Source organism: Salvelinus namaycush, chromosome 14 (genome assembly GCF_016432855.1).
Source record: "Salvelinus namaycush isolate Seneca chromosome 14, SaNama_1.0, whole genome shotgun sequence".
NCBI classification, from domain to species: Eukaryota; Metazoa; Chordata; class Actinopteri; order Salmoniformes; family Salmonidae; genus Salvelinus; species Salvelinus namaycush.
In genome coordinates, this window is record NC_052320.1 from 32,824,954 (window position 1) to 32,849,627 (window position 24,674).

The following is a 24,674-nucleotide window of genomic DNA, read 5'->3' on the forward strand; positions in this document are numbered from 1 at the left end:
AAGGGTTCTACCTGAAACCAAAAAGGGTTCTCCTATGGAGACAGCCGAAGAACCCTATTGGAACCCTTTTTTCTGAGAGTGTAGTGTCTGGTGTAAGTTCCTCAAATGGTGCATGGGTCATGATCCAGTGGTGAACGCCTAGGTTCTGGCTAGAAATAGGTTTTTCCTGTACGGGGGGAATCAAAATTACTTTCGATGAGTCATCATTGTTTTAAACACTTAGGGAACCACAACCCACTGCTTGACAACAACAAACCCCAGTCAAAATGTGTGAATTCACCTCAGTATTGATATGACATGGGCCGCCTGCCCCAAAGACAATCCCATGTACTGTCCTTATATGGGCGCACCACTATCTCCCCTCCTGTGACCTTTGAGCCCGACTCCTATACTTTTTAGTGTTTTCCTCATTCCCCTCTGTCTCTCTTTCTCTCTGGGACAAATGTCAGACAATGTTTATCCTAGCTGTGCGGGTCTTCACTATGCATTCTCCAGCGTGTGCATACTTGCGCTGATGTTGTCGTCTGAGTCCAGGCATGCTGCAATTAGAACACCGCCGCAATTTTTTGGGTCTCTCTCCCTCTTTCTTTCTCTCTCTCTCAGTTCATCCCCTGTCGTTCTCTCTGTCAGTGGTTTTTTTTCTCTAACCTTTGCCATTAAAGGGTCTTTGAGGGTCTTTGAGAAGGGGTGCTGCTGTGTTTGGGAGAGAGTTGTGTCCATCGATGCACACCCCTCTACCGACACTACAGGCTATGCTTCCTCTTTCTTCTTGCTTTATTTTGCTCTGAAACTTCTGACTGAGGATTTTGTGTTGTGAAAGTGAATACAACCGGTTGGAAGGATGTACTACGTGAAAAAGAAGGTAACTCTTGGTGTTTCATTTTATGTCTATGTGTGTTCAACCTTGTCTTCTATACCTCTGTTTTGCCCAGTTCATTGCAGTAGTAGTGTTTTGATTGTCCAGAGGTTGTGAAGGGAAATCAGGTGGGGAAAGACATTATTTTTTTTTTTTTGAATGTATTTCTCCATAGTATTCCACACTCCATTGCAAAATGATATTGCTTATATTGATGACTGATAATTATCAGTTGTGTGCTAATCTTCAATCAAGTACAGTAGTTACTGCACGAGTTGGCGACTTTGTATAGACTTTATTATGGCCAGATTATTAATGATTTTGAGGTTGTCTGTAAATTGAGTATTAGAAGATTGTTTTCTTCGAGCTTTTCCCTCCATGTGCAGGTAGTTTGGCTAGTGATCTGAAGTTTCTCACCACTCACCACAGAGTTATACATTTTCCCCATGGAGATGGCACTGGCAGGCAATTAGGCAGATCACAGATTACATTGATGTTTTACAACCTCACCTAGCCCCCCTGGGGGGGATACAGGGTGGGGGTCTACACACACACACACATTTTTGTTTTACTATCCTTGTGGGGACCAAACAAAAAATTCAAATTCTAAATCCTATTTTCTCTAACCTTAACCTAACCTAAACCATAACCCTAACTTCTAAACCGAACCGTAATTCTAACCCTAACCCTGAACCTAACCCCTAAGCCTAAAATAGCCTTTTTCCTTGTGGGGACTGGTGAAATGTCCCCACTTGTTTGAATTTTCCTTGTTTTACACACACCTCAACAATTCCTACCCCTCCCTACCCCTCCAAAAACCCTTCCTTCGAGTGTTGTAACCTGAACCCCCTGATGAACCCAAAAATCCCTGTATGTCTCTCCAGGTTGGGCCTTACCTTTTCCTTAACAATTTCCTCCTCCCTCCCTCCTTCTTTCCCTCCCTCCCTCCTTCCCTCTGTGCAGTCCCAGTACAACCTGTTGAGCAGCAGCATGGAGGCGAACCTGGGGAGCCAGCGAGCGGCGTCCACCAGCCCCTACAGCTCGGGGGAGAACACGTCTGCAGTGCCGACACCGTCACCCTACTCGCAGCCCAACAGCACATTTGACGGCCTGTCGCCGGCGCCAGCTATCCCGTCCAACACCGACTACCCTGGACCCCACTGCTTCGAGGTCACCTTCCAGCAGTCCAGTACTGCCAAGTCCGCCACCTGGACGGTGAGTTTTAGATCATGTAGACGTACACACGCAGACATACATGCGCATGCAAACGTTACAAGCTAATTGGACGGCGAGGGGTTGTTTTGTCTCTGTCTGATTGTCTCTATCTCTCTCTCTCTCTTTCTCTCTTTATTCTGCTCTCTCTAGTTTTTCATTTTATTGTCTGTTTCAGTGTCTCTGTCTTCCCTTGACTAAAAAGTAATGTAAAAGTCACAAACTAATGGTGTTGGCTAAGTTGCTACTTTCCCTGAGAACGGACTGACATTGCTGCGTTAGATCAGAGAAGTTCTCTTGATGAGATGGGTTGTTGGCTGCAACCGAGGATGTATTTAAGTCTATGGCTGCAACCACTCCTGTGACAGAAGACTGATTTGCGGGAATCTGTGTGTTTGACTCTTCATGGGTTCAAAGAGTAGACACTGACCAAACTATTCTGGTATCAGTATAAGACAGTGATCTGTTTTTCAAGTGATTGAGAGTTAGTTCTGTTGTTACTTTCTTCCTCCCAGAACTGATCTGTTATTGATACCATACCACAAGCATGACTAAAAGGTTCAGTACAACGACTCAATCCAAAATGCTGCCATTTAGGTGCATGCAACACATGTGTCAAACAAAGTGGGCGTGCAGAGGGGGAGAGATTTTTGTAGGGGGGACAATTACTTTGTAGCACCTGACAAATACAGCTCTGAACACTGAACAACAATGAATGGTTGTACATGTTGAATGATTTTCAATATACTGTAGTAACTGATTAAGAATGTTAGTTCATCTCTTAAGTTTAAAAGTCAATCCTGCTTTGTTTTGTTTACCTCTTTTGTGCTATCTTTTGCAAGATAGGATTCCCGTTAAAGAAAGTCACTTTCTCCATTAATACTAAGGGAAAACCTGGGAAACCTGGGAACATATATCAATATTCAGATTTGTTTCACCTGAAGAAATCTAATGACATTTATGTATTTGACATACCCCAAACAGACCAAACTAAATCGACAGTCCTGGAATGTATCTAAAGACACTTGAAACGGGAGCTGCTGCGATGTGATTTGTCTGAGCTGAAAAAGAGTTGCCTCCCGAAAGGTGTCGCCCCGGATTGTTACAGAGTTGACCTCTGTTTGAAACGTGAACCTGTGTTTCCTTGCCTGAGGGGGCTTTTTGGCTGTGTCTGTCAAGCGTACTCAAGCGTGGGGGACTTTATTCAGGGCTTGGTGGCGGTAAGGATCTGTAAAAGGATCCCCCGGCCACTGAGGCGCTGCTTTGTGACCCACCACCGTGTTACGTCTTTCTTCAGCCCTTCTCTTGGCTGTCACCCGCGTCGCTCCGGGGCTCCACTCTGTCCCCACACATAGGCTTCCTCTCCAATGTGTCTGTCAACTGTTCTTTGACACAAGCTTTTCCCCTTACCTGTCTCATGGCGACTGAGGATACACTCGGAAAACACCAGCCCCGTTGTTGTAACTAGACAATTTATAGGGCCCAACGTTTTTTACATCAGGATAATCTATGGGCCCTTCCTTTGACAGATTTTAGGAGAGGAGCCTACAGTAATTGCAGAATTGGTGTTAGTGTTTGGTTTCTTATATTCTGTAGTTTGTATGATTGATAGTTGGAATCCATCACCTTATGTTGAATGAGAACGGATGAACTATGTTGTTACAAATCCGAAACACTTCTACCTGAGGACTGAGGTCGGGCGATATTCAAGTAGAGACAGAAAACGACTTGACTGAGCAGCGCACACACAGGGTGATACACACTGAGTAATACACTCCTTACAGGCCCACTCCTTTATTTGAAAAATAACAAAATGGTTGCCCCTCCACTTGATTTGCTATTAAGCTGAGCGATGGTGCTTGAGAAATGTAAACCAACTACTCTCAAATTCATATTCTTCAAGATTCAATGTGTTTATATAACTAAAGGGACAATCTGCAGTTCAAACAATAACAAAGAGTTTACCCACCACTGTTTTGGTACAGCTGAAGGACTGCTGTGTAACCATTCTCAAATTCATAGACAGATCTATGGATGCAAGGACTGACCATCCGTGATATCAAAATTATAGTTTTAACCATGTTTTGAGGCTATACAGTGTTTGTTCACAATTATATTGTCTACAAACAATGGATTAAAACAAGCTTATATTTTGGGTTCTGATGGTATAACAGTTGAAGTAAGTTCATGACGCATTGGTAAGTTATATTCTTCAAGAATCAATGGGTATATATTTCATTATTTAAAAGTACAAAAATTGATGTACAAATCACAGATTGTCCCTTTGATATACATACAAAAAAATGACCGTAAATATCACAGAGTGGGCTTTTAAGGTAGCACAGGGAGAGTCCTTAGACCCTGCACTAAACTGCCTTGCCTTGCGTGTCTGCCTGACGGAACAATTAAAGCAGTATTGTTACCTGAACGCAGTAGTTAGACAGAGTGGGAGAACAATGTTAAGTATCTCGGTGTGAAAATATACCCTGTTATTACATTAATTAATCATTTTGTATAGCAAATGCTTAGGGGAAAGAAGATGACCTCGCAGAAAAAGTGGATTTGTAAAAGTCTGGGATGATTGTTATAAATTGGTCCCCTATTATAAAATATGGAATTAGAATATGAATGGTATCCAACTGAAATATGAATGTTACAATAAAAGTGTTGTTCTCTAAATGTGTTCTAGACAGACAAATGAAGAATAGATGTTTGGATTCATATAAATATACAGTGCCTTCAAAAAGTAGTCACACCCCTTGACCTTTTCCACATTTTTATGTGTTACATCCTGAATTTTAAATTAATAAAAATGTTAGATTTTTTTGTCACTGGCTTACACTCATACCCCATAATGTCAAAGTATAATAATATTTTTCTAAAATCGTCTAAATTAATAAAAAGTGAAAAGCTGAAATGTCTTGAGTCAATAACTATTCAACTCCTTTGTTATGGCAAGCCTCAATACGTTCAGGAGTAAAAATGTGCTTAACAAATCACATAATAAGTTGTCTCGACTGTCTGAAATAATAGTGTTTAACATTATTTTTGAATGACTACCTCATCTCTGTACCCCACACATACAATTATCTGTAAGGTCCCTCAGTCGAGCAGTACATTTAAACACAGATTCAACCACAAAGAACAGGAAGGCTTTCCAATGCCTCGCAAAGAAGGGAAACTATTGGTAGATGGGTAAAAAAGCAGACATTGAATATCCCTTTGAGCATGGTGAAGTTATTAATTACACTTTGAATGGTGTATCAATACACCCAGTCACGACAAAGACACAGAGGTCCTTCCTAACTCAGTTGCTGGAGAGGAAGGAAACCACTCAGGGATTTCACCATGAGGCCAATGGTGACTTTAAAACATTAACAGGTGATAGGAAAAAACTGAGGATGGATCAACAACATTGTAGTTACTCCACAATACTAACCTACATGACAGACTGAAAAGAAGGAAGCCTGTACGGAATAAAAATATTACAAAACATGCATCCTGTTAGCAACAAGGCACTAAAGTAATATTGCAAAAGATGATTTGGGGCAAATCCAATACAACACATTACTGAGTACCACTCTCCATATTTTCAAGTATAGCGGTGGCAACATCATGTTATTGGTATTCTTGTAATCGTTAAGGACTGCGTAATATTTCAGGATAAAAAATAAACGGAATGGAGCTTTCCACCAGACACTGGGAAATGAATTCACCTTTCAGCAGGACAATAACCTAAAACTCATGTCCAAATCTACACTGGAGTTGCTTACCAAGAAGACAATGAATGTTCTTGAGTGGCCGAGTTACAGTTTCGACATAAATCTACCTGAAAATCTATGGCAAGACCTGAAAATCGTTGTCTAGCAATGATCAACAACCATTTTGACAGAGCTTGAAGAATTTTGAAAAGAGTAATGGGCAAATGTTGCACAATCCAGGTGTGGAAAGCTCTTAGAGACTTACCCAGAAAGACTCACAGCTGTCATCGCTGCCAAAGGTGCTTCTACAAAGTATTGACTCAGAGATGTGAATACTTATGTAAATGAGATATGTATGGATTCAGGATTATATCTCTGAACTAAGCACCAAGGTCAGTTTAGCATTTTCTCTCCTCTAATGGTTATGATTTGGATTTGGGAGACAGTAAACTGATCCTAGATCTGTGCCCACAGGCAACTCCTACCCAAAGCACTAACAAAAGGAGCATTTGTACTCGAGTAGGACAACAAATCAAAGAAACCCCCAAGACAGGACATAACAATGTTTGTCAAGTCCATTCGTGGACCATTTGCATCGCAAATGGTTTTTTGGGCTACTAGTAACATGTCAGTGTGTTGTTAAGCAAACGTGAGTTTCTGAAAAGAAAATAGCTTACCGTCAAGCCGATAGGAATGAAAGAGTTGCTTCTAATGCAGGGGGATTCCCAAAATGGCAGGAGAGTGTGTAACACCTTTAATCCCGCGTCGGGCCCGTGCTTGAACATGAATCGGCTTGGGGATCAATGTCTGTGGGGAGCTGAGACACTGTGTGGTGGACTTGAAAGGGTTAAGGTGGGAGAAGAGGCTGGGTGGTTGCAGGCTTGTGGGGCCCCAGGCTATGGGGAATGGCATAGGGGCATATTGACTTCACCTCCTAGTTTTGGCCGTTACGACTATCTCTCAGCTACTGTAGGAGGCACTGGGCTTTGGAGAGATTAACTCCTTAAATACTATGGCTGCTGTTCAGACAGACTCGGTTTGTGTTTGCAAGCAGCTCGTTATGTGTTAAAAATGTATTAAAGGTGACATTGCCACTCCAATGAGTTGCCCTTGCCAATAGGACCTTTTCAATGACACTTTTTAACTTTAAAATGTTCTCTTTTATCTGGACTGGTGAGGATTTGGAGTGCTGTTGTGTCTGTGTGGAGAGTCTGTACTGTCTATGTATTGTAGGCTATGGTTACCATGTTGTTGGCATTTACAGCCCAGCAACAATCTGTCCTTGGGAATGAACATTGAATTGAATACACTAACTACTTGACTGACAGCAGTCATCAGTTTTAGACTGCAGTATTGGCAATTTGAAGGAGTTGACACCTGCTCTGGTTACTGTAGGTGGAATAGAATAGAATAGAACAGAAGAAGGCATGGCACAACACAACACAAAGAATACCTTGTGTTTCATGAAAACCCCCATCATGATTATTCACACTGAACGAATCTACCCAAGATTACTTTAAGCCACTCTATTTACAAGTGATCTCATAGCTGCTGTTATGGGTGTCTTGGGTGTCTGTCTGGTAAACAACACATTATTCTGTATTAGGGATAATTGCTCCCAAGCATGCACCATCCATCCTTCAAATGAGCCCTTTGCCTCCAAAACTTCAAACATTCCTGGAGCTCTCAGAGCAAGAAGTGTCATGATGGGATGAAAATGAGATCTAACACCTCAGCCCTTTTCCAATAACGACCCATCGGCGCTCCCGATGCTTCGACAAAGCTCCGACAACGCTTCGCCACTCGGCTGGGTGTGGATTGGGATGAGGAAGGGACAGGCCGGAGCATGCTCTGTATCCCGGCGTGTCAGGAGCTGCTCTTCCCAGCTATTAGCCTCTCACAGTCAGGACGCAGGCCCGAACATGCCCATAGAGTCAGACACCGACCGCACATCCTTTCTCTAAGTCTACCCCATCCATACCACTGCCTGTCTGCATGCTTGTGTTGCCACAGCTTGGTAACACGCACACACACTTGATAATGAGGATATTCGAACACACATTCACACACGTAAACACACACACACACAGAATTGGAATCAATTAGCCACCTTTCTTAGTGTTACATCCTCGCAGTCTTTACTCACACAGATTTCCATAGACACTCTGCATCAGGCTTTGGAGCAGGTAGCTCCTGTTTTGATATGTATCAATCAAAATAGTAATCTGTACATGAAGCACATCAATAGGTAAAGATGTTGTCACTTTTTGTGCATTATATCAAACTCAACAAACTATTTACATTAATACATGATAAGATATGGTACGATGCGATACAATATTATACTGGACAAAAATATAAACGCAACATGCAACAATTTTGAAATACAGTTCGTATAATGAAGTCAGCCATCATTGGAGGCAGTTTATGGTAGAGAAAGGAACATTACATTCTCTGGCAACAGCTCTGGTTGACATTCCTACAGTCAGCATGTCAATTGCACACTCCCTCAAAACTTCCGACATCTGTGGCATTGTGTTGTGTGACAAAACTGCACATTTTAAAGTGGCTTTTTATTGTCCCCAGCACAAGGTGTAATGATCGTGCTGTTTAATCAGCTTCTTGATATGCCACACATGTCAGGTGGATTATATTGTCAAAGGGGAATGCTCACTAACAGGGATGTAAAGAAATTCGTGCACAACATTTTAGTGAAATAAGCTTTTTGTGCGTAGGGAAAATGTGTGGGATTTTTAAATTCAGCTCATGAAACATGGGACCAGCACTAGATGTTTATATATTTTTGTTTGTTTATATCAAGTGTACAGAGTTTATCATATAGATTTCAAGCATGGATTAAATCTTGTAGTGGAGATGCTAGGCTATCTGCTGACAAGTCATTACTCTTACACACCTTTCCCAGCTAACTTTAGCCACAACTAGCTAACAATCAATGAAAGTAAATGTGCAATTGTCAACATTTCCTGGTCAACTCAACAAAATCAACTCCATATTTAGTTACTTAATTAAAGGTGATTTGGCCATAAAGAAAAACAACAACAACATGCAAACATTCCCCGTTCACTTCCATTGATTTTTAGCTACCGGTGGCTAAAGTTAGCTGAGGTTTGTGGCTGTGAAAACCAAACCATCGATTACAGTTTCTCCTGGCACATGACCTACTTTCAGGGTGAGGAACCATCTAACATCAATTTGTGAAATCCTGAACAGATTGTGCCTAAAGGCAACTTTTACCCGGAGCTGTGGAGCCACGAGCAACATCAATACACTTCCAGTAATATTGATAACTAGTAGGAACATCATAAACAACGCTTCTTTTTAGACTGCAGATATGCATTTAGATTGTTTTGTGCTTGTATAGGTAGGCCTGCAGTTATTCTTAGTTAACAATATTCTCAATTAATTTGATCCACATTTGGAGATATTTACAAGTGCAACAGTAGCTCATTATTCCCAAAGCACCAACCACTTCAAAAGAGACCAGCTCCAGTACGTCATGGTGAACATAACTCAGAAAATACATATCACATGTGGTGTTCCACAAGGTTCGATTTTGAGTCTGGTACTGTTCAGTTTATATATGTTACCCCCTGTCAGCGTTATCAGAAAGCACAGCATTGATTTTCACTGCTACGCAGACGATACACAACTTTACTGTTCTGGGTCACCAGAGGATTTTAGCTCCACAGATAAATTATTAGACTGTATTAGTGATTTAAATACTTGGAAGACTCACAACTTCCTCCAGCTAATTGTTGGAGCCTAAGCACAGAGAGAGTATCTAGCCGCATCGCTACAACTCCCGTACGGGCTCGGGAGAGACGAAGGTCGAAAGCCATGCGTCCTCCGAAGCACAACCCAACCAAGCCGCACTGCTTCTTAACACAGCGCGCCTCCAACCCGGAAGCCAGCCGCACCAATGTGTCGGAGGAAACACCGTGTACCTGGCCCCCTTGGTTAGCGCGCACTGCGCCCGGCCCGCCACAGGAGTTGCTAGAGCGCGATGAGACAAGGATATCCCTACCGGCCAAACCCTCCCTAACCCGGACGACGCTATGCCAATTGTGCGTCGCCCCACGGACCTCCCGGTCGCGGCCGGCTGCGACAGAGCCTGGGCGCGAACCCAGAGACTCTGGTGGTGCAGCTAGCACTGCGATGCAGTGCTCTAGACCACTGCGCCACCCGGGAGGCCTTAGCCGCACATTTTAATTCACGGGCAAAACCTAGGTGTTATTTTATATTCTGAACAAAATTTAAAATCACACATTAGGAATGTGACCAAAATAGCTTTTTACCACCTGAGGAACATTGCCAAGGTGTGTCCGTCTCTCTCTCAGGCTGATACAGAGAGACTCATCCATGCTTTTATTACAAGCAGGCTTGACTGCTTTAATGCTCTCCTGTCTGGTCTACCCAAAAAAGCTTTTGGTCAACTGCAACACATACAGAATGCTGCAGCACGGGTACTGACCAAGACCAGATGGAGAGCACACATTACACCTGTTTTAAGCTCTATGCGTGTGAGTTAAATAATTAATTTGGTTATTAAATATAGGTTTTTAAATCAATCCATGATTGTGCACCCCAATACATATCAGACATGCTTTAAGTTATGTTATTTAAGTTTAAGTTATGTACCCAGTAGGTCCCTCAGGTCCTCTGGCACTGGCCTTTTAACTATCCCAAAGCCTAGGACCAAGAGGCATGGAGACGCAGCCTTTAGTTATTATGCCCCCAGCCTCTGGAATAGCCTGCCAGAGAACCTAAGGGGGGCCGAAACTGTGGGCATATTTAAAAGAGATCTTAAAACATACCTTTTTAACTTTGCTTTTCCTTGGGGTGCTTTTTAGTTGTTCAGTTTATGTCATTATTTAGTTTTTGATGTTATGTTTATTGTGTAGTAAATATTTCAGCTTTTATTTTCATTGTTTTTTCATTGTTTTTTTCCTGTAAAGCACATTGAGTCGCATTCCATTTCTTAAATGTGCTAAATAAATAAAGCTTGATTTGATTAGATGGTCAGTGACTTCTGATATGATTTTTTGGGGGTGGATTTTGGTGAAACAAAAGATGATTATATACTTCTACATCTTCCAAATGCTCCCAAACAGCAATTAAAGCTCATCAAATCACCTTGGGGGAATTCACATAGAACGCTATAGAATTTCCATTTCTTATCCAAGAGACTAATTTCTGTCTTTGCCATGTGCGTAGAGAGGGATTCGGGAAAGTGTTGTTGATGCTCATCTATGATTAATGGGATGTGGGATATAGTCGAGGAGGACTGCAGTGTGTTAACATATTTGGACAGTTAACTGACTGCGATAGGCAAGCCAGAGCATGTCCACAGGGATGACAGTATGGCAATTATCACTCGTTCTCCACAAGCTTGTCTGGACCTGCACATATGGTCCACTGGACTGGCTGACTATATAGAGTTCTGTCTGTCTGTCTTCTTCTTCCTCTACACTCGTCCATCTCCTAGCATGCACATCCTCCTCTCCCTCTTAATCCCTCTCAACCTCTTCTTCTTCCTCCTCCACTACACTTGTCCATCTCCTAGACCAATTTTAGCCCCGCTTTCTCTTCTCTACTTTTCTCATTCTATCCTCTCTTGCACTTTTCATCTTCCTCTCTCACTCAACACCTTAACTCATTCCTCCATCCACTGATCCATTCACCAATCCATCCATCCATCCATCCATCTGCCCATCCATCCGAGCATTGGGCTTGCTCGTGACTCGGCTTTTCTTGTCTGTGGAACGCGCTCTCCAGGAGATGTGATATGGGAGTTCCGTACCTTTCAATAAAACAATGAAGAATAAGTAGAATAAGTGAAGGGAGATGTGTCAGTGGACAAGTCCAGACGTCTCTCTCTCAGCTGCATACAGAGACAGAGAGAGTGATTTATTGCTCTGCCATGCTCTCAGTTGTGACTGAACCTATCAAAATGATCACCATCTGCCCAGCACATGTAACTCATATGATGCTTATTGATTCATATGGGCTTCATTTTGTTCCGGTGTTGTTCCCATGACTCAGTATTGTAGATAAACCTTGGTGCTGGTGGCAACAACAGGGTTGTGGGTTTGATTCCTGCATGGGCCACAAGCATTAGCTAGAGTAGAACGTATCGATCTGTGTGGGTCGAACCGAAACTTGAGACATCCATGCACGGAATATTTGCATGTACCATGCACATCAATCGGAAATTTGTGGTAACATTTGAAGTGCAGTACACTTATCTCAGGTTAAGATTCAACCCTTGTTAAGTGTCACTAATCATCAATATCTGATTTGGGAATGCTGGTTAGCAAGGGTCGTTTTGCGGGTTCAGAGAACAGTGACCTTTCGACTGCATCCGAGGGATCTGTTAATGCTACTCAGCTCAATCACTGAAAAAAATCCCTGAATCTGTGAAAACGTCATCGTGGTTTTACAGCTTCAAATGATTTATTCAAACTATGCTGATCTGTCTGAACTTGCAGGCTAAGGATGGGAATAGGTGATTTTGTGCACAAATATTAAACAAAAATCCCTGAATCTGTGAAAACGTCATCGTGGTTTTACAGCTTCAAATGATTTATTCAAAGTATGGCTGATCTGTCTGAACTTGCAGGCTAAGGATGGGAATAGGTGATTTTGTGCGCAAATATTTTGCTTCCGCTTTACGCATACGTCTCAAGTCTATGCTATGGCTGGGGGCGGGCGGGGAGAAGGGATTGGAGTGAGGTGGGGTGAGTGGTGCAGGGTTGCAGGAGGCTTAGTAACGGTATCTCAATATGGAATTCAGAGATTTGTCCTTCTCCGCCCCACCCCCCAAAGCTGTCTGTTGGATTCGCCATGGGAAATGTTTGACATTGAACAGCAGGAACCCACAGAACAAAAGATGATACTCTACAAAGATGACGTATTTCCCCCACAGTTTATGATGATGGTGTATAATTAAAATGATTGAAAATAGTGGACTTTTCCATCATTTTCACCATGGCCTAAGAATAGAACGAAATGATCAGTGATTAATTCCACTGACTGGAGTATGAACAGCATGTTAATGCTATTGTAGCATCAATGACTAAAGCGTATGTATCTCTGCATTGAAAACAGTACATGTTTATTTCTATACCGGGGCTTTTGGGCAAAATGTTACATCTGCATTTAGATTCATTGTAGCAAATCCACAAAATGGTCTTTCCTGGAAGGTTTGATATCCTCAGGTGGATTTTGGGGTTTTCTTGATAGTGTTGGGGCATGTTGAAGCTTGTCCGCTAAGAACCGCCCCCCCTTCCCATAAGTTTGGATGTATTTGAACCTCCTTTTTAGTAGGATGACTGCCAGCATCGGTAATGGCAGATGTGCCTGTCAAAGAGTACAAAGGGCTCTTTTCACTTGCACTTATGTACTTCAGTTAGATATCCAAACATTTGTACTGAAGAACTGTTTCAAGTCCTGCTGAATGCAGGACTCGCAGTATACATCACTGCCTGTCTATGATAGCATCTTAGCTGAGTATCTCCAATGTAGTTGGTGCTTTCCTCAGCAGACTTGCTTCAATTGAGCAAGCTTGTGATATTGAATATCCGTTTGGAGTTTGAATAGGGCTACAGTTATGATTTGATTGTATTATGTTAGCAGGCCCTACTGAACTCATACTAACTCTTCCATTTTACTTTTCACACACGCACACGCACACTTGGCTTTTTGAACTGACATGCTTCCCTCCAGGAGTTATTACTCACTTTGCTACAACACCTGCAAGTCCAGCCTGGTAGATAGTAATCATGTTCCTTCCAGCAACCGAATAGTCCTTTTATTTATGACATGATGGAGCCAATTTTACAGCCTTCAAAAAGCCCTAATGTATTTTGCCTCATGTTTCAAATCACTCAATTTGTTCTAGTCCTACTAATCTGACATGATAACCGTGTTCATAACCTTCCATCTCATACCCTAGTAATACCATCACTCAGCACTTTGGTTTGAGAAAGTACATTTTTTAGACATCACATCTTATCACCAATAAATACACTTAACAAGAATAGAAATGCAACAATTTCAACGATTGTACTGAGTTGTTGTCACTGAGGATTTGTAGATGTCTTGATTATGGAACAGGTTGCAGCTGTTGAGGATCTGCTCTGACTCCAGCACACCTGTCTCCGCCCACACAATCACACACAGAGAGAGAGGGAGAGGGAGAGAGCACTGGGGGAGTGGCGGCAGGTCAAGGAGGCACCGGATGAGCACTAGAGGGCGTGGCAGGAGCAGATGTGACACATATAAGGAAATCAGTCAACTGAAATAAATTCATTAGGCCCTAATCTCTGGATTTCACATGACTGGTAATTCCGAGGTAGGGGCGTGGATCAGAAAACCAGTCAGTATCTGGTGTGACCACCATTTTCCTCATGCCGCGTGACATATCTATCTCCTTCGCATAGAGTTGATCAGGCTGTCGATTGTGGAATGTTGTCCCTCTCCTCTTCGATCGCTGTGTGAAGTTGCGGGTATTGGCGGGAACTGGAATACGCTGTCGTACACGTCAATCCAGAGCATCCCAAACATGCTCAACTGGTGATATGTCTGGTTAGTATGCAGGACATGGAAGAACTGGGACATTTCCAGCTTCCAGGAATTGTGTACAGATCCTTGCAACATGGGGCTGTGCATCATCATGCTGAAACATGCTAAGACAGGCCCATACCTGCTCATAAATTATACTTTTTTTTTTTAAAGCATTACACCTGAAGGATTTTAGTAAAGTGTTCCCAAAAATTATTAACAAACAAAGTGGATGAGATTTTTGATAAGTAACAAAACAAATGACACCACAACGGTGACTAGTCAAAAATAACATCCCCCTTATGTTTTGCCCCTCAGTACTCCCCGCTGCTGAAGAAGCTCTACTGTCAGATCGCCAAGACCTGTCCAATCCAGATCAAGCTGTCCTCGGCCCCGCCCCACGCCAGTGTCATCCGTGCCATGCCTGTCTACAAGAAAGCGGAGCATGTCACCGAGGTAGTCAAACGCTGCCCCAACCACGAGCTGGGACGGGACTTCAATGACAGTAAGCAACCACGCCACCTTGAAAGGCATATCAGTTTGTGTCATGGACCTGTATCCCACAACAGATTTGACTCACAACAGTGCTTGTATGATGTGGTTGTTGGACTACCTTAAATGCACTTATGGTATTCCGCTCTCATAAGAGTGTCTGCTATATGACAGAAATATACAACAATTCTACTGAAATGGCATTTCAATAGGACCTCTGGTCCAAAGAGACTGCTTCAGTGTAGTTTTGGTTTAGAATAAAAATGTAAGAAAGTTTAAATGGATGGAGAGATTGATTAGTTGATTGATTGATTAATTGACCTGTACCCCCCCCCCCTCCCCCTCATCCCCCAGGCCAAGCGGCCCCAGCCAGCCACCTGATCAGGGTGGAGGGAAACAACCTGTCCCAGTATGTGGACGACCCCGTCACAGGCAGGCAGAGTGTCATGTTGCCCTACGAGAACCCACAGGTGAGTGGCTCCCCTCAGCTAGGAACGCCCACACTCACACAATACGGTAGAATATGTGTAGGCAACCCTGGTGCTGGACTCTGGAGTGCCGGAGCCACTACTGAATTTTGTCCCAACCAGGCAACACAACCGTTCTACCAATCATCTCACCAACAGTGATTGGTTAAATTCATCACACCTGGTCTGCCAGGTCTTAAAACACAAATGTTCCATTTAAAACATAATGTGTCTGTATAACACTCCAGGGCCAGGTTTGCCTACCCCAGCAACAGAACATTTAAAATCACCTAGAAAACAACACAGTCTTCGTACTAATTAGTTATTTAGACGTAGTATACCTATTTACAACTTTATATTTTAGTTGCCCATGATTTTGATTGATATTTTCAAAATAGGTCCCATGCCTGACTTTTGCTAAGTAACATTATATGGCAACACTGCCATCTAGAGGTAATAAAATATACAGTTTATATTTTGTCTGTTAACATTCAGTCTGATGCGTTAGGGCTGGTTTCACACAAGCACAAAGCCGTGGCCTGATAAAGGTTGTGTCTTTCAGTCTATTAACTTTGCTTTATTTAAATGGGAATCTTCAGTGTGTCATCATGGGGGGGTATGATGTGGTGCCTTGGCTATCACTCTGCCTGGTGATTGGCCAGCTGGCTAACGATTGACTGGCCAGTAAAGGTCTCGCTCTCTCTCTCTGATAGGTGGGGACAGAGTTCACCACCATCCTCTACAACTTCATGTGCAACAGCAGCTGTGTGGGAGGGATGAACAGGAGACCCATCCTCATCATCATCACCCTAGAGACACGCGAGTAAGTCCATGACATTGTGTGTGTGTGTGCGTGCGCTCATGCCTGCGTGCATGTGTGTGTCATAACAGCTCACAGCTGATTTGAACTGCCTTTTTGCACACCTGTCTCACAATAAATATGCTGTAAGCATTCATAATAGCCAATGGCTCCTTATGAGCCTATATAAATCCATAAAAATCAATAATGTATTTCAAGTGCATTACTAAACACATGGCTCATGTAAAAAGTGTAATAAAAAACATGAGCTGGTCGCACACCCAGAGAAAATTATTTTATGTAGAGGTGCTGACTAACGGCGAATAAACTATAAGCTATAAAAATAAAGAGAGTCGCACACGCTATATATAAATTCCCAGTCATTTATTGGGTCACCCTGAATGAAGATGGCACAGTGATGCCGAAACGTGGGTGATTTACCAAATAAATGACTGGGAGTTTATATATAGAGTGTGTGACTCTTTATTTTTATAGCATATGAAAAGTAACAAAATATTTTGATAGCACTTTAATAAGGGCATACAATTATAATATATTATGTATTACCTGTTGTAAGCATATGAGGCCTTTCAACGCCTTATAAATGAACGTATGATATATTATGCCTTTCTTTGTTGCAATTAGTGGGCAGGTGCTGGGACGAAGGTCGTTTGAAGGGCGGATATGCGCCTGTCCGGGGCGAGATCGCAAGGCAGACGAAGACCACTTCAGGGAGCAGCAGTCCATGAGCGACAACATGTCCAAGAACGACAACAACGCCAACAAGCGCAGTGAGTCGCCCTTCTCTCTCTCTCTCTCTCTCTCTCTACACCATTACAAAATATTTGGTCATTTTGCTTGGGGTGTGTCTGAAATGGCACATTATTCTCTATATAGTGCAGCACTTTTGACCAGGGCCCACACATACATACTGTGACACAGATCACAATGCAAACATATACACCAGTGCAATAAAAATGATGCAATAGTTTGTGCATATTGATATTAGGAATGTCTTTGTAAAAATCCTATTGCTAATTTTCATGATATTAAATCATTGTTTTGTACTCCCAACATTTAGCTTTCAAACAGACCCCTCCAAACATTCCTAGTCCAGGCATGAAGAGACGGCGGCATGGTGAAGAGGAGATTTACTATATGCCTGTAAGATATATAATTACTATATATATATTTATAAACTGGGTGGTTCGAGCCCTGACTGCTGATTGGCTGACAGCCGTGGTATGTCAGACCGTATACTGCTCTAATTACGTTGATAACCAGTTTATAATAGCAATAAGGCACCTCAGGGGTTTGTGGTATGTGGCCAATATACCACGGCTAAGTGATGTATCCAGGCACTCCACGTTGCGTCGTACTTTAGAACAGACCTTAGCGTGGTATATTGGCCATCTACCACACCCCCTCGATATATATACTGTATATGTAATTCAAACATTTTTTTTTATTTTTTTTTACTATTTTCTACATCGTACAATAATAGTGAAGACATCAAAACTGTCAAATAACACATATGGAATCATGTAGTAACTAAAAGTGTTAAACAAATCAAAATATATTTTTGATTTTAGATTCTTCAAAGTCGCCACCCTTTGCCTTGATGACAGCTTTGCACACTCTTGGCATTCTCTCAACCAGCTTCATGAGAAATGTTTTTCCAACAGTCTTGAAGGAGTTCCCACATATGCTGAGCACTTGTTGGCTGCTTTTCCTTCACTCTGTGGTCCAACTCATCCCAAACCATCTCAATTGGGTTGAGGTTGGGTGATTGTGGAGGCCAGGTCATCTGATGCAGCACTCCATCACTCTCCTTCTTGGTCAAATAGCCCTTACACAGCCCGGAGGAGTGTTGGGTCGTTGTCCTGTTGAAAAACTAATGATTGTCCCACTAAGCGCAAACCAGATGGGATGGCATATCGCTGCAGAATGCTGTGGTAGCCATGCTAGATAAGTGTGCCTTGAGTTCTAAATAAATCACAGACAACCACCAGCAACGCACCCCCATAACATCACAACTCCTCCTTCACGTTGGGAATCACACATGTGTAGATCATCCATTCACCTACTCAGCGTCTCACAAAGACACGGCGGTTGGAACCAAAAATCTCAAATTTGGACTAATCAGACCAAAGGACAGATTTCCACCGGTCTAATGTCCATTGCTCATGTTTCTTGGCCCAAGCAATTCTCTTCTTCTTATTGGTGACCTTTAGTTGTAGTTTCTTTGCAGCAATTCGACCATTAAGTCCTGATTCACGTAGTCTCCTCTGAACAGTTGATGTTGAGATGTGTCTGTTACTTGAACTCTGTGAATCATTTATTTGGGCTGCAATCCGAGGTGCAGTTAACTCTAATGAACTTATCCAGAGGTAACTCTGGGTCTTACTTTCCTGTGGCGGTCCTCATGACAGCCAGTTTCATCATAGCGCTTGATAGTTTTTGCGACTGCACTTGAAGAAACTTTCAAAGTTCTTTAAATGTTCCGTATTGACTGACCTTCACGTCTGAAAGTAATGATGGACTGTCGTTTATCTTTGCTTATTTGAGCTGTTCTTGCCATAATATGGACTTGGTCTTTTACCAAATAGGGCTATCTTCTGTATACCTCCTCCCCAACCTACCATGTCACAGCACAACTGATTGGCTCAAACACATTAAGAAGGAAAGAAATTCCACAAATTAACTTTTAAGAAGGCACACTTGTTAATTGAAATGCATTCCAGGTGACTACCTCATGAAGCTGGTTGAGAGAATGCCAAGAGTATGCAAAGCTGGCATCAAGGCAAAGGGTGGCTATTTTGAAGAATCTCAAATATAAAATATATGCTGATTTGTTTAACTTTTTTTGGTTACTACATGATTCCATATATGTTATTTCATAGTTTTGATGTCCACTATTATTCAACCATGTAGAAAATAGTCAAAATAAAGAAAAACCCTTGAATGAGTAAGTGTTCTAAAACTTTTGACCGGTAGTATGATATAACTATTATATATACTGTATCATATAACTACTGTATATATATTATATGTGTGTGTGCAGGTGCGCGGCAGAGAGAACTTTGACCTGCTGATGAAGATCAAGGACAGTTTAGAGCTGGTGGAGTTCGTACCACAGCAGCTGGTGGACTCCTACAGACAACAACAGCAACAGCTGCTTCAGAGACAGTAAGTCAGCCACACACCAGCTCAATACGCATACATGCACATGCACATACACGCATGCGCATTCACACACACACACACACACACACATTCTCTCTCTCTCACTCACTCACTCACTCACTCACTCACTCACTCACTCACTCACTCACTCACTCACTCACACACACTCACACACACACACACACACACACACACACACTCACACACTCACACACTCACACACACACACACACACACACACACACACACACACACACACACACACACACACACACACACACACACAGACAAGCACACAGACACAGGTGCGCGCACACACACTTAAACCCAAATACACTCATTCCATCCATACATACACCTGTGCTGTCTTACACACATACAAATATTACACTCTTACACACTTCCGTCATCTCCCTCTCCTCCCCTCCGATTCCCAGGAGCCACGTTGCATCCCCGTCCTCTTATGGATCTCCCCTGTCCAACATGAACAAGCTGCACGGGGGCCATGGGAGCCACCAGTCTCAGCAAAACTCCCTGCCCAGCATGGGGCACGTGGGTGAGTGTTTGTCAGGGGAATTGGGGGAATGTGTGTGTCGGGTGTGTGTTATCACAGCTAATGGGTGTCATTAGATAACCTGATCCAGCATCCTGACTGCTGCGCTCTCTTATTTCCATTCAGCATGTTATCTTGCGAGATCAGGATGGTGGAACGAGGCTAGTCATTAGAAGCTACTATGGCAAACCTCTGAAAAACCTCTGAATGACATCATTCTGAGAGCATTGTCCTATTGATTGCGCCTATTGATTTGTTCCTGTCCCCTCTCCCACAGGTCCCAACATGCTCAACAGTCACCACATGCAGACCAACAGTGACATGAACGGGGGACACGGGGGCGGCCAGTCCATGTTGTCCACGTCGCACTGCACCCCTCCCCCTCCGTATAACCCTGACCCCAGCCTAGTCAGGTACCTCCCCCTCCAATGACACTCTGTCTTCCTCTCCCACTGACACAAGCCAACAGTCAGAGCCATCTATGATAAATAGATCATAGGGCCTTTTCAGTTTGAGATCTCTGCAGTCGCCATCTTGGCACCAAAAGGTCCTTATATTCTGGTAAGGATTGAACTGGGAATGGTGCTGTCATGACATGTTTGCCAACATGGAGGGTAGTTCCTCTCATCTTCCTTGGTTTCTCTGCCTACAATATGTCCCAGAGCAGCTTAGAATAATTTGGGTCATATTGTTTCTCTCACAGAGAACACAGCCATTTTGTGTACCTACTTCGGCCATTTACATTGAACTGTATAAGACTGTAGCTAAATTAAAAGAAACTGGGAAAAATTCCACCAAGCTTTAATGAATCGGTATTCCATTACTTTGGTCTGATAGTAAGACGTTTCTGGGGTTTTGTTGCAATGTTAAGTGAATGCTCTGCTGGTCGGATTTGGAAGAATAGGTTGCTGATTCACTTTCCTAAGGTTTGGGGAGTTGTATTAGTAATACAGTATGTTTACCCATCAGAGAATTCCAATATTATGTTTTTCAAATCTAAATGAACAACTTGTCCATCTTAGCATCTTATTTTCATTAATTCCCTTTAATCATATGCACAATACAAGGGAAATCGGTATGGGAACATTAGAAACATATTTTCCTAATCTGTTAGTGCGTAGCATTGCATTCAATCTAAAACGTTGTTTTTATCATAATGTTAGGGCTTTCATTTTGCACTGTTTGTACCCAGACAAAAATCAGCATTAGAATGAACATGGTTATTATCGTATACTGTTTTGTACATTTTGTTTTGTTTAAAGTGTTTGTAGACGAGAATTTTATATCCATGTATTTATAATAAAGGTTTTAATTCAACCAAATTGGCTTTTATGAATCTTTAATACAACTGCATGAATTTGATTTGAGGGAAATTAATAACCATAGTCATTGAGAAATTGTTCCATTTGTAACTGATCGTAATATTCTTTGTTCCTTATTGGACATGAAACCATCATTTTAGTTTTACGATAGGTACAGATGTAGGATCTTAATTTGAGCCAGTTTTGCTACAGCAGGAAAATATTCCTGCTGCAACCAGAAATGTTAATTATTATGTGGATTGTAATTAATGGACATTTCTGTAGGTAGGGGTTGATATATTTTTCGTATGGGAAAATCAAGTCTGAACTTTCTAAATGGAAATTACCAACTTCAGAAGCCTTTTTAAACCTCAAATACACTACAAGTTAAAAATGTCCTGCATTGCAGGAAAGTTCTCCTGCAACAGGGTGATCAAATTAAGATCCTACATCTGTATAGACAAGCAGACAAGCAAATTGCTGGCCTTTTTAACTATTTAATAAAATTACAGTTAACTCTGGTAGTGGATTTTAATCACATGAAGTAGACAGAAGTAGGCATTGTCTCCCTACTTGAAATTTGGCTGCGGTGGAGTGGACACTAACTCTGGTCTTAAATCTAAGTGGCACTGCTCCTCTCTCCACACAGCTTTCTAACAAGTCTGGGCTGCCAGAACTGCATTGACTACTTCACGTTGCAGGGCCTGCAGAGTCTCTACCAACTCCAGACTCTGTCTATGGAGGTAAAGTACCCATTCACTCTCTCTGCAATTTACTCCTAGAGGGAGGGGTCAGGTTTTGTTGGATCAGTGTGGCCTGAGGTCTATTAAGTCTCTCTCTCTCTTCCTCTCACTCTCTCTTTCTTTTTCTGCCATCCACTCTCCTCCTCTCTCTGTCTCTCTTCTCCTTCCTTTCTGTCTCCCATTCTGTCAATCCTTTCCTTCGCTCTCTCTCTGTTTCCCTCTCTATGTCTCTCTTTCTCTGTCTCTCTAGGACCTGAGTGCTCTAAAGATCCCAGAGCAGTTCCGCCTGGCCATCTGGCGGGGCCTGCAGGACATGAAGCAGGGAGGCGGGGTGGGACCTCCTCCTTCCTCCCACCATCAAGACCACTATGGCCAGCAGCTCCTCCGCTCCAGCAGCAACATGGCAGCCGCCGCCATGGCCATCGTCCCTGGCGGCGAGCTGCAGCGCCAGCGTGTCATGGAGGCCGTACACTTCCGTGTGCGCCACACCATTACCATCCCATCCAACCGCCCGGGAGGTGGGCCGCAGGCAGTTGCTGCCGCCGCAGATGAGTGGGCCGACTTTGGCTTTGACATGCCCGACTGCAAAGTGTCACGCAGCAACAAGAACTCCATCAAGGAGGAGTTCATGGAAAGTGACGTCCACTGAGAGAAAGAGGGAGAGAGAGAGAGCGATACAGAGGGAGGGGGAGAGCGAGATGGAGAGAACGGGACTCTTTATATTCACAGAGAGAGAGGGATAGAGAGGGAGCGAGGAAGAGGAGGAGAGGGAGAGAGTGAGGTGACTCTTCTGTTCTGATGTCCATCAGGGGCCTGGTTTAGTGTCGTTTGTTTTTTTATATTGCTTTACAGATTGGTTGGCTTAGGAAAACCAGTATGTAGCACAATTTCTCTATTGTTTTTTTGTAAGTCAGTACAGCTAAGTCAGTACAGCTTACTAAGTCAGTTGACTTCGTCATAATTAAGTCAGTACATTTGAGCCTGAAACCGAAATGCTCACATGATGTCATCGTATGGCTAGATTCCATTGAACAAGCCATCACATACCTGTACTCAATTAGATCAAGAAATGTTCTTTTGGTGTAAATATGTACATACTGTTCTGTAAAATGTATTAGATTTGTGGTCAAATGAAAAAGGTTAATATGTGTATTTAGATTCCTTACGGTATAACTGTTCAAACAGACAGATGTATAGAGTTTCAATTTAAATCCAAGTACATACAAGAGTGTATCAGCGTGGTCATGATCTTCGTATTGTGTTAATTCTCGATCACTCCTGTGCTAAAGCATCATAGTTCCAGAACAGAAGCACACTGTTGTCTTACATTTCAACCCCAAACACTTTGTTTAGTTCGGTGGAGTACTTGTACCCCCTGAGTCTTGTGTCTATAGTAGCCGATGTATTTGAATGATTTTCTCCTGTGTCACGTTGGATAACTACCCTGATTGTTGATACGAATGTATGGATTGACGAAGCCACCCTGTACAGTCAATTGGCCAGGCGAAATAGATTCAAGTGATGTATCTGTTGCCTGAAACAAAGGGAAAGCTAAACATCAGTATTAGATAGAGCCATGCATTTGTAGAGAAGTCACGCTCAGGTACTGTATCTAGTGGGCAATGCTACTGGCAGACAATCACAGAGGACCCCCTTTTTTGCCTAGTTCATAAAGTAGGCCTTTAAGTCAGAATGATTGAATTCATTTGAGAACAATCAAGGCAGTGAGTGTATAAGGACAATCAGATAACTGACAATCAGCTTCCCAAATCCCAGACTGTGGCTTTAATCACTTTACAAAATGTGTATTAACATGAAATGGGTTGATTTTATAGAATTCTTTATTAGTTGTAACACACTCCCAACGTGCTATAAAATCTATTAATTTATATGGAATTCCTGAATTTAGGCCATGATTCCAACCCTGCTATACACCACCACATTAACAATTAATTCAGTTGATGTGTTTCACTATATTTCTTTTACAGCAATATCTTGTGTGGAATTGTATTTCAAACTGCAAAGCAAGTTATTTGTATTGTATATATGTCCCTTGAAGATACATAATCACAACATTTGATCTAGACAGTTTTCACATACTAAGCCATGCCACTACTGTATGTGTTCTTGAATTCTCCACTGCATGGCACTTGCTTCGATATTGATTCAAACAGACATGTTTAGTAGTTCACGTTGATACCATACTTAACCATGATGCACCTGTACTGGATGGGTTAGCGTAAAACAGGGTGGCACAAAAAGGAGAATGACTCCAGTTTCAAAATGTTGTGTGGTGTCTCATTTTGACACAATTTGACTGCAGCCACTCCTATCAAGTGCAGAGTACATGGGCAAAAGTCAGTGATCATTTTGCTATTATAAAAAAAAAGGGTTTGTGAATAATGCCATTTCCAATACTCTGTGCAAAACAGTCTTTGAGTCCATAGGAAGTGATGCATACCTTCCATTGACACCCAACAGTTAAGCAGAATAAAGCACTTTACTGCTTTGAAAAGAATAGAGGATAGAAATCATTTCATGTTCAGTGTGCTTATAATCAGTATTAGGCCAACGTCATAACTTGTAAATGGTAGATTGTCACTTTGTTTTGATATTTCTGGAGAGGTACTGTCTCAAGTGTTTCTTTTTTTTATAACAATGCGTAACAATGTACCAATGTCGCTGTTTATATTGATTTCCATTTCTTATTTGAGGTTGTACGTGTACAGTGTTTTTTCTTGTAAATCATGAATATTAAAAAGTGTGCTTTACAGAAACGTA

The 24,674-nt window shown here is 42.3% G+C and overlaps 1 protein-coding gene across 1 annotated transcript; it reads left to right on the top strand.

The window, feature by feature from the left end:
• Positions 1-441: 441 nt before the first annotated feature.
• tp73 (tumor protein p73) lies at positions 442-24,674 on the top strand. Its single transcript, XM_039008431.1, has 12 exons — positions 442-862; positions 1,820-2,071; positions 14,671-14,857; positions 15,199-15,314; positions 16,025-16,134; positions 16,756-16,901; positions 17,192-17,274; positions 19,175-19,299; positions 19,734-19,852; positions 20,127-20,262; positions 21,800-21,893; positions 22,144-24,674. The coding sequence occupies exons 1-12, from the start codon at positions 842-844 to the stop codon at positions 22,540-22,542; spliced, it is 1,788 nt and encodes a 595-aa protein (XP_038864359.1). The 5' UTR covers positions 442-841; the 3' UTR covers positions 22,543-24,674.

Coding starts and splice junctions, on each gene's coding strand:
- tp73 (XM_039008431.1), top strand. CDS start 842: ATGTACTACGTGAAAAAGAAG. Junction 19,853..20,126: donor GCCCAGCATGGGGCACGTGG/GTGAGTGTTTGT, acceptor CCTCTCCCACAG/GTCCCAACATGCTCAACAGT. Junction 21,894..22,143: donor TCCAGACTCTGTCTATGGAG/GTAAAGTACCCA, acceptor CTGTCTCTCTAG/GACCTGAGTGCTCTAAAGAT.